The 13633-nt window shown below is 46.4% G+C and overlaps 1 protein-coding gene across 1 annotated transcript in view; it reads right to left on the reverse strand.

The window, feature by feature from the left end:
- Positions 1–327: 327 nt before the first annotated feature.
- The window catches only part of LOC147660775 (zona pellucida-like domain-containing protein 1), a 48358-nt gene continuing 35052 nt past the window's right edge, over positions 328–13633 (reverse strand). The window contains exons 6-8 of the mRNA XM_086951473.1: positions 9189–9354; positions 7882–7954; positions 328–422 (exon numbers count right to left, since the gene is read on the reverse strand). Coding sequence (XP_086807599.1) covers positions 328–422; positions 7882–7954; positions 9189–9354 — 334 coding nt within the window. The remainder of the gene's footprint in view (positions 423–7881; positions 7955–9188; positions 9355–13633) is intronic.

Here is a 13633-nt window from a genome sequence, read left to right on the forward strand (position 1 = left end):
CTCACCGTCGTCTCCTCCACCGCCACAGCACACAGCCCCGATCCGGGCTACCGGGGCGACAGCGGGCAGACGGCTGCAGCATCCGCGACTCTGATGCTGAGGCGGGCCAAAAGTCATCACTACCAGGCTAGCTCTCTCACTGTGGGCCCCGGCTTCAAGGCCCCGTACAGGCCCGCACTTGCCGATGGCCGCAACTCCCCGATCCAGAGAGCCACAAGCACCGGAGCAGGTGAGTCAGGTTCCGCGATCTTTCCGGTGCAAGTGGGTGCATACAGGACTGCCGGATGGGCTACCAGGATAGTTGATGGGGCTTTCAGGCGACGGAGCTCACTTCTTACACGGCCATTTCTGATCGCGCTCGGCCATGCCCCCTCGCCATTTTACACTTTCAAACTGAAGTTTATAATTCACTGTATCAAATGCTGCAGAAAAAAAAAAGAAATAAGTATGCAGCAACTGTGTGTGAGTCTACTGTGTCCTAAAGGTTATCCCAATTGCAATTTTTTGAGGTCATATTTCTCAATGATATTTGAGATCTGATTGAAGGTTGTCTTTTCAAGTAGATTGACAAAACTGGTCTGTTTGATATAGGCCTGAAATTAGCTTGGATCTTGGTGCCCAATTCGGTTTTGTTACGACTGGCTTGATGTAGGATATGTTTATTTCACTCGAAATTCTCCTGATGATATTGACTCATTTATGATGATTCTCCCTGGTGAGGCAGCAGAGGTTGCTGCTAGGATTCGCTTGAATCTATTTGGCGGCTAGGGGTAGTAAAGGATTCAGCAATCTTCATAGTCATAAAAAAAAACAAGAACATGTATCTTTTGTGGATAGTAGGTTGAAGGAGCATGATTTTGGTTTTGTCTTATTGTTTTCAGAATTCAGGCTGCTTGGAGACTGACTATTAAAAATAGCTCTCAAAATCTTTAGCTTTTTTTAGGGTTTCTGTGATATAGGCCAAAACTTCTTTTTTTTATAAACTATTTATTGGCTTCAGGCAGTGCAAAAACGAATGAATAGACGCCCACAAGCATTAAAAAATGAAGTCACTGGAACTCATATGAATAATGCACAGAGTCGGTTAGGAACGTCATGGTGCACCAAGACCTTAATGTCCCAACAAGGACTTTTTATCTTCTGATGCTTAACAGGGCACACTCTTACTTGGTATATCAACTTCTCGGTATTGGAGCGACGGTCCACTCCCCTTAAAGCAACCGTCAAAAGACTGACTTTCCGGATGGCCAGTAGTGTGCAATGTTCCATATGACCAGAGGACACCCCATGACCAAATGGGAGCTTGCTCAATAGGAACCCTCCCATAATTCACAGAAGACCTTATTTCAACACAAGACCACCTGGATGTAGCAGGACCGTAGTGAGGATACTTTTCACCGCAGGGCTCATGAGAATGATTAGTCTTGTCTAATTTGTAATTTAGTTTTTGAAATTCGGTAATCATTTCAAATAGTTCTTTCGTTGAGTTGGGGACATCTGAAATATGCTGGGAGGACTAAGAGTGCTTCACCTTTGTAATTGTTTCCTTGTAGATCCTATATTGTTTCTGCATCCCTTTTCTTCCCTCTGGGTTATTTGTTTTCCTCCTGTTCATTTCTAGGATTGTGATTTCCGTCTTTTGTAAGCATATGTTTTAATTGACCCATTCCACATTTTGTCGTGGTTGGCTGTCAGGCTTGCTCGCCTTCTGACCCCTGTCCCCACCACATCTTCAACAAAGCTGACTCCATCACCGCACCCCAACTCCGCGATGTCATTAACTGCTCTTTCAACTCTGCCACCTTCCTTACATCTGGAAGCACGCCGAACTCAGCGCCCTTCTGAAAGAATCCACAGCAGACCCATCAGAATTGAAAAACTACCGACCCATATCCCTCCTCCCTTTCCCGGCCAAAGTCATCGAGAAAGCCGTCAACAGCCAGCTCGCCGCCTTCCTTGAATCCAACAACTACCTTGATCCATCTCAACCCGGATTTCGAGCCAAACACAGCACCGAAACTGCCCTCATTGCAGCAACCGACGATATCCGAGTACTCCTGGACAACGGAGAAACAGTGGCCCTCATCCTACTCGATCTCTCCGCCGCTTTCGACACAGTCTGCCACAGCACCCTTATACAACGCCTCAGCAACATCGGCATACAAGGAAAAGCCTTGGATTGGATCATCTCGTTCCTAGCTGGAAGAACTCAGAGAGTCCGACTTCCCCCTTTCTACTCAAAGTCCACCGAAGTCATCTGCGGCGTACCTCAAGGATCCTCACTCTGTCCCACTCTCTTCAACGTCTACATGAGTCCTCTCGCATCTATCGCGCGTCAACACAACCTCAACATCATCTCTTACGCCGACGACACCCAGCTAATCCTTTCCCTCACCAAAGACCCCAACACCGCCAAAACCAATCTTCACGAAGGCATGAAAGAAGTAGCCGAATGGATGAAACAGAGCCGCCTTAAACTCATCTCAGACAAAACGGAGGTGCTCATCCAAGGATCCTCCCCCTCAGCATGGGACGACTCTTGGTGGCCTTCCGCTCCGGGCACAGCACCCACACCCACAGACCATGCACGTAACCTTGGCTTCATTCTAGACTCCTCTCTCTCAATGTCCAGAAAAGTCAACGCCGTCTCGTCCTCCTGCTTCAACGTCCTTCGCATCCTCAAAAAGATCTTCCGCTGGATCCCTCTCGAGACTAGAAAGACTGTCACCCATGCACTGGTCACGAGTCGTCTGGATTATGGCAACACACTCTACGCCGGAATTACAATAAAATTACAGAAAAAACTACAGCGCATCCAAAACGCGTCTGCGAGACTGATATTAGACATCCCTCACCAAGATCACATCACTGGACACCTAAAAGACCTCCACTGGCTTCCCGTCAACAAAAGAATTACTTTCCGTCTTCTCACCCACGCACACAAGGCCCTTCATAATCTAGGACCCGAATTCCTCAACACTCGACTATCCTTCTACAAACCCACCCGCCAACTAAGATCATCCAATCAAGCCCTCGCCGCAGTCCCGCGCATCCGAAAATCCTCCATGGGTGGCAGATCCTTCTCCTTCCTGGCTGCCAAGACCTGGAACTCACTCCCCACCCACCTCCGCCTTACTCAGAACCACATCTCCTTCAGAAAGGAATTGAAAACCTGGCTATTCGACAAATTATGAACCCCTCCCTCTAGCGCCTTGAGACCCTCCGGGTGAGTAGTGCGCTATATAAATTTCTGAACTTGAACTTGAACTTAGCGGGCCACTTTGTCAAAAACCCTCAGACAGCGAGTGGTGGAACTGTTTGGCAGTCAAGGGTGGATTCAATGGTCGTGTTCCTGTGAATTCCTTTGGGAAAGGATCCATTTTGAAACTTTTTAATACCTGATAAGAACATTGAGGGTAATATTGGCACATTTAAATTGGAGCAAATTATATGATAATTACCACAGGTGATAGACAGTGTTCCTTTGACGGAGATGATGTCCTCTGAGGTGAGTATGGCATTGACGGTATGGGCCACATTACGTGTGGCTCACGAAAAGCCTGATTGTAATTGAATACTTAAAGGTTATTGAGTAGGCCTGTAGTATGATGGAAATGTGGTATGTCGAGCCAGGTATTGAGCACTTCTAGGATCAATAGTTTAAGGCGATCGATTGTGCTATTTGATAGCAGGGTGGCCATGTATCACTTTGCGCGGGTGCCTTGACAGAAGGTTGGAAGGAATGCAGTAGTGAAATACGGGATGGTGATCCGTCAAAAAGTACGGATTCACACGCTGGTGTTGATTATGGCAGTCTGGGTGTTTTGTACGCTACAGCCAGATTTCCTCCCCACACTTCTGCTTTGGCTGATTTCTGTGGAGTGGTACTGATCACCTGGGACAGGCTTGGTGGAGGATGGTTGGAGAGTCATATGCCTCCCCATAACAGAGACCATTCACTGGTGTTAGTTTGGACACTAAATGCAGAGATTACAGACAACCAGACAGCTATGTATTTGGTCAAACCTTCCTTTGAACGAATCTTCTATTCCAATCTTGAAATACTCAAGCAGCCAGCTCCCCGATTCACAAACAATAGAAAATGGAAGCAAGTTACCATCAAAGAGATGGAATCTATGCTTATTCAGACAACTCGTATACTGGTAGATTCAGTGTCGGAGGCTGAAAGGGAGTTTACAAATTGGCTAACAGCAGCAGTGGAGAGATTTACATCACTGCCACAGCAATGCATAACCAAACGAGCAAAGGATGCTCCATGGTTCAATAAAGAACAGCAGGGGGCGAAACTTGCCAGCTTGAATGCCAGTGGCACATAACTACCAGGAAGAATAAAATACAAAGAGGGACACGTTGAATATAAAACAGAGCTCCAGCAAGTGAAATGTTCTAACTATTGTAGTAATAGAATTCTGGAGACAACTAATTACCAGAAATAAACCTTTAAAATCTAAGACGATCTTATTTCCTCAAAAACGTTAACCCCTAAAGTGAAAGCCTCTCAAGACTTAGGTGACAAACTAAATTATTTGTTATTGATAGAATCCAGACTATTAAGAACAGCACTACGCCTCCTAACTTTATCAATTGTCCGGAGGTTAAGAGGGAAACCGGTGGCACTGTTCTTACGTGCTTTTCTGACATTGAGGAGATTCGGCTAAAAGAACTATTAAACAAGGTCAAGACAGGATCACCCAAGGATCCTTGCCCACCTGCCATTCTAAAAGATATGTCTTGTGCAATAAGTCTCCCACTTCTAATGCTAGTTAATAAATCTTTTCAGCAAGGACTTGTGTAGAGGCGCGGCTGGCACAGGTAAGAGTGGTGAGACGGGGTGGGGGCGGGAAGTCAACAGACACCATGATAGGTAAAATTTAATTTAAAAAACGATGAAACCGCTTACCTTGCGCTAAACACATTGTCGACTCGGCGATGGGGCGAGCACAAGATAAGTGGTTTTATTAAGTTTTTTAATTTAATTTTACCTATTCCGTCGTCTGCGGACTCCACCCCACCCCGCCCCACCGCTCTTCCATGTGCTGGTACTGCCTGCTCGTGCCCATGGCCTTTCTGCATGAATAAGTGATTACCCCACTGAAAAACAAGGAGATGATCCGATGGTTTTGAAAAATTATCATCCTGTCTCACTACTTCCTTTTCCAGTTAAACTATTGGAAGCACATGCCGGTCTAGATCTGAGCTGCGATTTACACACAACTGCCTTCCTTCATCCAGTGCAAGCAGATTTTAGCCCATCTCATAGAACAGAGTCTGTGATAGCAGCAATAGTGGTTGAATTAAGACCGTAAAAGCATTACGGAAGGAATTTTGCCCTGGTTCTTTTAGACTTTTCCGCAGTCTTCGATAGGTCAATCACAGGATTTTGATTGACTGTGTATCTGAGGCAGGGGTGCAGTGCAGATCCCTTGGGTGGATTCAATCCTTTTTAGAAAGTCACAGTCAGTGAAACTTGGAAATTTCACCTCAAAATCGATTGGACTTGAATGCGGAGTGCCTCAAGGCTCCTCCTTGTCCCTGATATGTTTAATCTGGACACGAAACCGCGAATAGAGGCAGTGACAATCTCGGGTTGCAGCATATATAATTACGCAACTGACAAACAACTACCATTTCACATAGATAATACCCCTGCAGCATATGAAAAATTCCAAAACACAAGGAAATTTATTGTTAGCTGGATGGCGGCTAATCAGCTGAAGTTAAATATTGATAAGACTGAAATAGCCTTGCTGATATACAAGGCCAATATTTGGAGCAATAAAACTTGACCTATTGACCTTGGTTCAGCACCTATTCCAGCTTATGCTGCCAAGGCCCTTGCATTTGTGATAGACACCAATCTCAAGAAGATAAATTCCCAGATATGGACTATGGTATCAAAATATTCCTTTCTGATAAAAACTATGAGAAAAATTATATCCTTCCTGTCCTTTGAAGCAAGGAAATTATTTGTAACTTCTGTTATTGACTCAACTCGACTATGCTAACTCTGTCTATGCGGGACGTACTCGCACTCCTTTTCACAAATTACAATTGATCCAGACTGAAGAAGCACGGCGGATCTTTCTCCCTCCTCTGTACTCGCATTCCGCAGCCTTGCTTAGAGAGCTGCATTGGCTTCCAATGGAGGAACGAATTTGCTTTAAAGTGTGCTCTATGGTGTTCAAAAGTCTGAACAATACTGGTGCCATATTTCAGGCAGAGAAAATTAAGAGGTATATACCCTCCCTCAACCTGAGATACAGTAAAGCAAACCGTCTTATCATACATACCTACAGTTCGTAAACATAGATCAGGTGGTCAAAGCTTTTCAGTAGTGGCCAGTCCTACTTGGAATGCTTTACTAGACAAAATGTTTGGAGCAGGATCTTGGGACTTTTAGTAGTTTGCTAAAAATCTCGGGGCATATTATTAAGAACGGCATTAAAATATCGCCACTTTAGCGAGCGGAAACTGCCGCTAAAGCGGCGATAATGAGCTTGATAATAGGCCCTTGTGAATTCCCATCAGAGCCCAGGTTCTGGTGTGAACCTGGGCTTCTATGGGAATTCTCAAGGGCATATTATCAAGCCCATTATTGTCGCTTTAGTGGCAGTTTCCTGCCAATAAAGCGGCCATAATTTTGACTCCGTTCTTGATAATATGCCCCTACGTTCTTTAAACAGGCTGGTGGTATTAAGTACGTTCTAGTTAGGCTCTCAATCGCTCCAGCATTATAAGCACCAAGAATCTTTTGGTGAACGTGTGCTCTACATGTATTAATAACATAACATTATAACATAACATCTCTCGTCCAAGTTTCTGTGATTAAAAGAAGATCCAGAAAGGACTCAAGCAATAGGCTGCAAATGTGGATTCCCTTTTGTAAGGACCTAGGGCCAGATGTAGGTAATTCTATTTTACAGATTCATAAATACCGAATTTTACCGATTCGGTATTTATGAATCGGTAAAATAGAAGTAGTGAGATGTAGGTAAATTTCTTTTTCAATTTACCGAATCGGTAAGAATCGGTATTTACCGATTCGGTAAATATCGATTCGGTATTGCCCATTGATTCCTATGGGCCTTGAAGCCCATAGGAATCAATGGGCAATACCGATTCGGTATTTACCGAATCGGTAAATACCGAATCGGTAAATACCGAATCCTGCAAGGGTGCAGGGGGTGTCACTTTGACACCCTCTAGGACCCCAAATTCAGGCATGTGTAACATGTGGCGCACATACATGCCCTAAGGGCATGTCTGTGTGTCACATGACACAGGTGTGCATGCACAGATGTGCATGCACACCTGAATTCGGTATTTTACCACCCAATAGGATTGGGTGGTAAAATACCGATTCTTAAGGGCCTGTGACAATCTTAGGAGTGTCACCTACATGTGGATTTACCGAATCGGTAAAAATACCGATTCGGTATTTAACAGAATCGGTAAATTTACCGATTCTGTAAAATTATGGCCCCTACATGCCAAATCCTAAATACCGGTCGGTAACAGCCGAAATCGGCAGTTACCGACCGGTATTTGGGCTCCTAGATCTGGCCCCTAGGGTTTATCAAGATTCTTAAAAAAGGGTTTTAGGTTTTGTGCTACAAAATATCACTTCATTTAGCAAAGCAAAAATCCTTTAACTGCTCTAACAAGAACTCCTTCAAAATATGTGAATGGTCATGGTAAATAACTTTCATGTGAGTATGACATTATATAACTACCACCTTGATTTACTGGTGAACAATGGATTGTAATGCCTGTTCCTGGTCACTCGATGTCTGAACACTCATCCAACAGCGCCACCAAATAGCACATAATGCACTTGAAAGATTCACAGAAATAGCTTACAAGAGAATGGTCCTTGGGATACGATAATAGAACTTTGACGTATGTTCCCATCCGCAGACCTTCTGCGACGTTTCTGTATAGGAGAAAGGACAGGTGAACATCAGAGAATTACAGAACCCTCCTCATGGATACCCCAAATCTTCCAGTCTCACCGGCAGAGCCCTCCATTGTCTAGCAGCCATCACATTTTCTAATTCTCACTTCTGTGCCTCTTCCATGTTTGCTCCCAACATCCCTTTCCTTTCCCCTCTCTGGTGCACTCCCGTACTTTGACATCTATGGGGTTGATTTTCAAACATTTTGCGCTGGGTTAGTGTCACAAAAGTGATGCCAATCAGCACAAAATGTTTTTTTTTACCAATTTCCAGTACAAAACTTGGTTTGCATTGGAAAGTACCCTACAAGGAATGCAAAATAGCATGAAGCATTGTTTTGAGTTAGTTAGCCCCCAAGGGGATGTTACATGGGTGTTCCCATGCAACCACCCCTGTCTTTTAATGCAAACCCTATCTACAAACAATTGTAGACAGGGTTTAGCGCCAAAGGTTAACACCATCTGAAACACCATCTGAAACACCATCTGAAAGGAGGCGTTAAGAAGAGAAATGTTTTCATTTCTCCTTTCTTTTCCTACTTTGCATTCATGCTGAACTGTGCAGCCACATACAAAGTGGGAAAAGTGTTTGAACTTGTCTAGGCATAGTATTTTGTACAGGAAGGGTACCCTTCTAGAACAACACTTATGCTAGACTCAGGCACAAACCTTAGCGCTAAGGTGTGGGCCTGGTGCACAGCAGCTGAAATCAGCGTAGATATGGCACTCTCCTGCGCCCTCCCTGTCATGCAACGCAGCATATTTGGTGCTGCGTTGTGTGATTTCTTTGAAAGTCTGCCCCTGTGTTTCTTACGCCCTCAGTGAATACTTACCACTGTGTACCAGGCACACCTGTCTCCTAGTGCACTGCAAACGACTGCCACTGCACATGCACTCACTTACCTGCGCCACTTGTTACTGCTCTGCATACAGCTTAACCTGTTAGTGGCGATTTCCACTGCTCTCCAAACACGCTCTCCTTCCAGCGGCTGTGCCTGTTACTCTGCACCTACACCCTCACATTTCCATGACTTTAACATCTGCTTTGTACACACTTCACTCACAGCGGTTGTGCCTACTCTTCTGCTCACAGACACCTATCAGTTCTATTGAGCAGGCGGGGCCATGACGGAACCGCTCCGTCATCAGCACAGCGCCACCGCAGCTGATGATGAAGCGGTTCCGTCATCAGCATACAAGGGGTTAAACTCACCTCTTGGTGGCATGCTCCACTGCTCTGCACACAAACATGGACGCCACAGTGCAGGTAGAGGTCACTCGGCTGTTGCCTGAACTTAAACATTTTGAAAGTAAATTTTCCTTGATCTGAATCTCCGTTCTGGACAACTTTAGTGGAAAAAGGTCCTGGGACAGAGGTGCTATGAAGGAAGAGATAGCATGGTGAGTACCGTTGTTTACATTTTGTTCTCTATCATCAAAACTGTGGAACAGTTGGCCAGCTAAACCCGCAACCTGAATTAAAATCTACCATGTCCAAATTCACAAAGCTTACATTTCTTCACAACACCCATTAAAACCTTTCCTCTTCCCCTACTTTCTCCCCGGATTGTCAAAATCTTTTGGGGTGCCTGGGACAAAACTTAATGTGTGCCCTCCGGAGGCTTCTTCAATTTGCCCAGGTGCCAGAAGCACCGGTTTAGTAGTGCACAACAACAACAAAAATACTCCACAGATGCTGCCTCTTTATTAATAAAGATAGAAAGCTTTCCTTTATTTAAAAATGAATAAATAACTTTTAAAGAAGCAGAGCAGGGCCCTGAAGAGGGCAGACAGGTGACAAAATGCCACATCCTTGTCAAAACCCTGCTTTGTCCCACAGCACACTCCTGATATCTTCAGACTGGTCTCTCGCCCAACTTGGTCCAACCAACATCCTTCCCTCCACAGTTAATCTTCTTTAGGACAAATATTAGTTTGACCAGGTCCTAACAAACTATGAATCGTTTTTTTAACTTCCTTCAAGTTTTCAGAAGAACACTACAGGTAACATCTGAGGTACAACTGCATTTTTGTGACCAGTCAGACGTAGAGGTATTCTTGGTGAGCAAATGTTTTATCTACAATCATGCATCAATATTACATAGTATATCACTATTATTCAGCTATCTGGGCGATCATCAACACTCAAGCGGCACAACATTAATTTATTTATGTATTATCTATGATATTATCATACTGATTCTTTAGCTTGCAAAAAGGTGTCTTCCGCTGTCGAACTACAGCTTCTCATGTCATGGTGACTTTATTAAGCAAGGTATATCTGCTTCCATACTTCCATACAGTTTTCATCATATACACCAGTCAGTTCGAGTCGCCTGGGTCTCCAGGCTGTTGTCCCATTTTTGTTCTTCTTGATGAATACCCTAACTTCCTCAGCGGATATCCTTCGGAGGGGCCCCCAAATGTTTCTAGGGGACGATGCACTTGGTAAAAGTGTGGCTCATATGTCTATATTGTCATTACTCTATAGTTAATGGAGTTCCTATATCTATGTCCCAGTGTTGTCTGGTACCCATCCTATGGACCAGCCATCAGTTTTGTATAGACCAATTATGGGATTTCACCCTTCAAGGTGAGGAGATCAAATTGATCTATAAGAGAACGCCAAGCTCCGGGGTTTACAGTTAAGCCCGGAAAACAGCTTTGCATAGCCTAGTGGAACCAACAGTACAGAAGATATCTAGCAGGGGATACAGAAGCGAAGTCCTTAAACAGTAAAGTGTCATAAAGGTACAACTGAAGTAAAGGCCCTTCATTTTTATCAACCTCAGTCTCATCTGCTGTAACAACACCTTACATTCTGACGTGACCAACAATCTAGCATTATTTGCCAGAAGTATCTCTGTTCCATATAGTGTGACAAGATTCGGTGCTTGATGCCAATTGATACCATGCCCACACAATGCATCATATTTACATGACTGTTGGACTAGGCCCTTTTTGCAGGGTCATCTGTTTGCCTTCCCCTTTATTTTGTCTGACCTGTTGTTGGTGGTTTTATGACTCTGGGCACTTTACCACTGCTGATCAGTGCTAAAGTGCATATGCTCTCTTTTGTAAATTGTATTATGGATTAGTGATTCCATGATTGGCTATTTGATACTGAGACTCTGGTTAGTTGTTGCAAAATGGAACTTGACTGCTGGCACATGTTCATCTACACAATGAGGGAGCTACGTGTGTTCTGCAAGGAAAGGGGGGTGACTGTGAAGAGATGATCCAGGGAGGATCTAGAGGCATCCCTATTTCATTATGAGTTACCCAGCTGAGGGCCAACACTATCAGTTGAGTTTGAGGAGGAAGACTTTCCTGAAAGTGAGGGAGAAACAGAGAAAGATGAAGGGCCACTGGCTTGTGAGCAGAGGCTGAGAGAGTTTGATGAGGAGCTCGAGAGGGCCTTCGCCCAAGAAAAAGAAATATGTGTAGCTCAGGAAGTGAGCTTGACTGGGTTGGCGGTGGAGTCCAGCTCAGATGGTGGCAGCAAAAGATAATTATCTAGTTCTGAGGGAGCAGTACACACACCCAGAGATGTGGCGCCTGACTTGAAGGAGGGGGTTAACATACACCAGGGGGTTCAAGTATGTGAGGTAGCTCCAGTGGTGCGCACTGTCCCTGAGGTGGACTGGGAAACTGGCACAGGGGTTCATAGTCCTAGTGGTGAGTGGGACACTCTACTGACTCTAGATGGGAGGTGGAGGGAGAGGGGTTCCCACATGGTAGAAGTCCTGGTGTGTGAGTGTGGAGACCGCCCAGAAGAGTGTGGGTTGAGTGACAGAGACAGTCAGACACTCTCTTGCCAATCCCAGGAGAGTGGTGTGGTGTACTTGTGTGAGGCACTGGATGGTAAGGCAAAGGATGGCTTGGTTAACACCTGGGTGGGGTGGTATGATTCAATTCATGGAGAGCATATATTAAGTCCCTGTTTTCCAGATCTATGCCAAACGCCTGGTGGAGTGTGAGTTCTCTGTTCCCAGGGAGCTCCCACTGGATGGAGACCTTTTGGTGGATTCCAGAGGGTCTGAAGAGGCATCTGGGGGTGATCCTGAAGGAGATGACCCAGCTTTTACTCAACCCAGTGTGGTGGGGGAGGGTTGTGGTAATCCTCCCCCAGTTTGGTGGGGGAGGGTTGAGGTAACCCAGATAGGTCCCAGAGTAGTTGGAAGGATGTAGGGCCCCATGTCCTGTCTCAGAGGAAAAGGAGTGGGATTGGGCTGTGCCCGAGGTGCCTAAAACCCAGTCTCAAGGCCTGGTTGGTTCCATGAGGGAACACCAGGCGGGGAGCCTGGTCTGTACAGGGAGGCTGTCCCTGAGGGGGATCCCAAGATGTCAGTTGAGCTGAGGGAAACTGCTGTAACTAGCATTCCACCAGCTCTGGTGTCTGGCAGCACCTCTCCAGTTGGGAGAGGGCATGACTCCAGAGAAAGGGATGAGAGGAGGACGCAGTCCCCAGTGGAAGGACCAGTGGGTCAGGGGTTGCCAGCGCTGAGGTCAGAGCACCCCAGGACTGACCTTGGTGAGGCCACTTCTGGCCTGGGGGGGCCTTTATGCTCTGTCAGGTGGACAGGAGACCGGAGACCTGCGCCAGGCAGACTCTTACACAACTCCGGAGGAGTGTATTTCCCTTGGGGGGGTTGATGTACTCCCCCAGAAGTGTTGGGTGGCCAGGCACAGGTTCAGCCTAAGGGTACAGACCCTGGGTTGGAGGGCCAGGTTCAGGGTGTTCCCTCTGACCTGGAGGAAGGGGCAACTGCTAACAGTGCCCCTACCGGTTTGTCTTCTGGGGGCACCGCTCCAGGTAGGAGGGTGCAGGGCTCTAGGGAGAGGAAAGCCTCACCCCTGACCTCAGCGCAGTGTACGGGTACAGACCCCAGGCTGGGATCCCAGTTGCAGGATAGAACCCCTGAATTGGTTGGCAAATTGTGCAGGACACCTGCCACAGGTGCCCTGACAATTCTGGAAGGGGGTACCAATCCTGGTAAGAGGGTGCAGAACCCCAAGGGGGATGGCGGGTTTGGGAAAGCCCACACCAGTCTCCTGTCCAGCCGCTGGGTACAGGCCCAGGGCTGGTGGGTCAGTGGCAGGATGTCATACCTGACCTGACAGGAGGGAGAGTGGACAAAGAGTGCCAGGCACCTGGGGCTACTGCCACCGCTTTCTGATGCTACAGAGGTTTGAGAGTCCTGAAAGGCATAAGGCCTGGGTCTTATCACTGACCACTGTGGCTTGCTGTCCTGGTGAGCAGACTGGCCCCTGGGGAGGGTCCAGGAGTCACTCCCCGGGGGTGGACTGGGCCACACCACTGTGTTGGCCATGTGGGTACTGTCTGTCTGTTGGGACACACCTGTGAGCAAGCTACGGTTAGGTGCTGCACAGATGATGTCCACAGGTGAGGAGAAGGGTTCCCCATGGGTTAGCTTGGTGGGCCCTGAGAGTATGGACAGAGGGATCCAAATGGGTTCAGATTGGCGTAGAACTGGAGTATGTCCCTGCAGTTGGGGGCCAGGGTCCATGTTCTATCGCCCCAAGCAGGGAAAAGCCTATCAAGGTATTGATTAGTCTACCCTGGCTTTAGGCTGGAAGGGGGTTGTGTTGGACTTGGCCCTTTTTGCAGGGTCATCACATAACTTTTTGCCTTCC

Source organism: Lissotriton vulgaris, unplaced genomic scaffold (genome assembly GCF_964263255.1).
Source record: "Lissotriton vulgaris unplaced genomic scaffold, aLisVul1.2 SCAFFOLD_1014, whole genome shotgun sequence".
NCBI lineage: Eukaryota > Metazoa > Chordata > Amphibia > Caudata > Salamandridae > Lissotriton > Lissotriton vulgaris.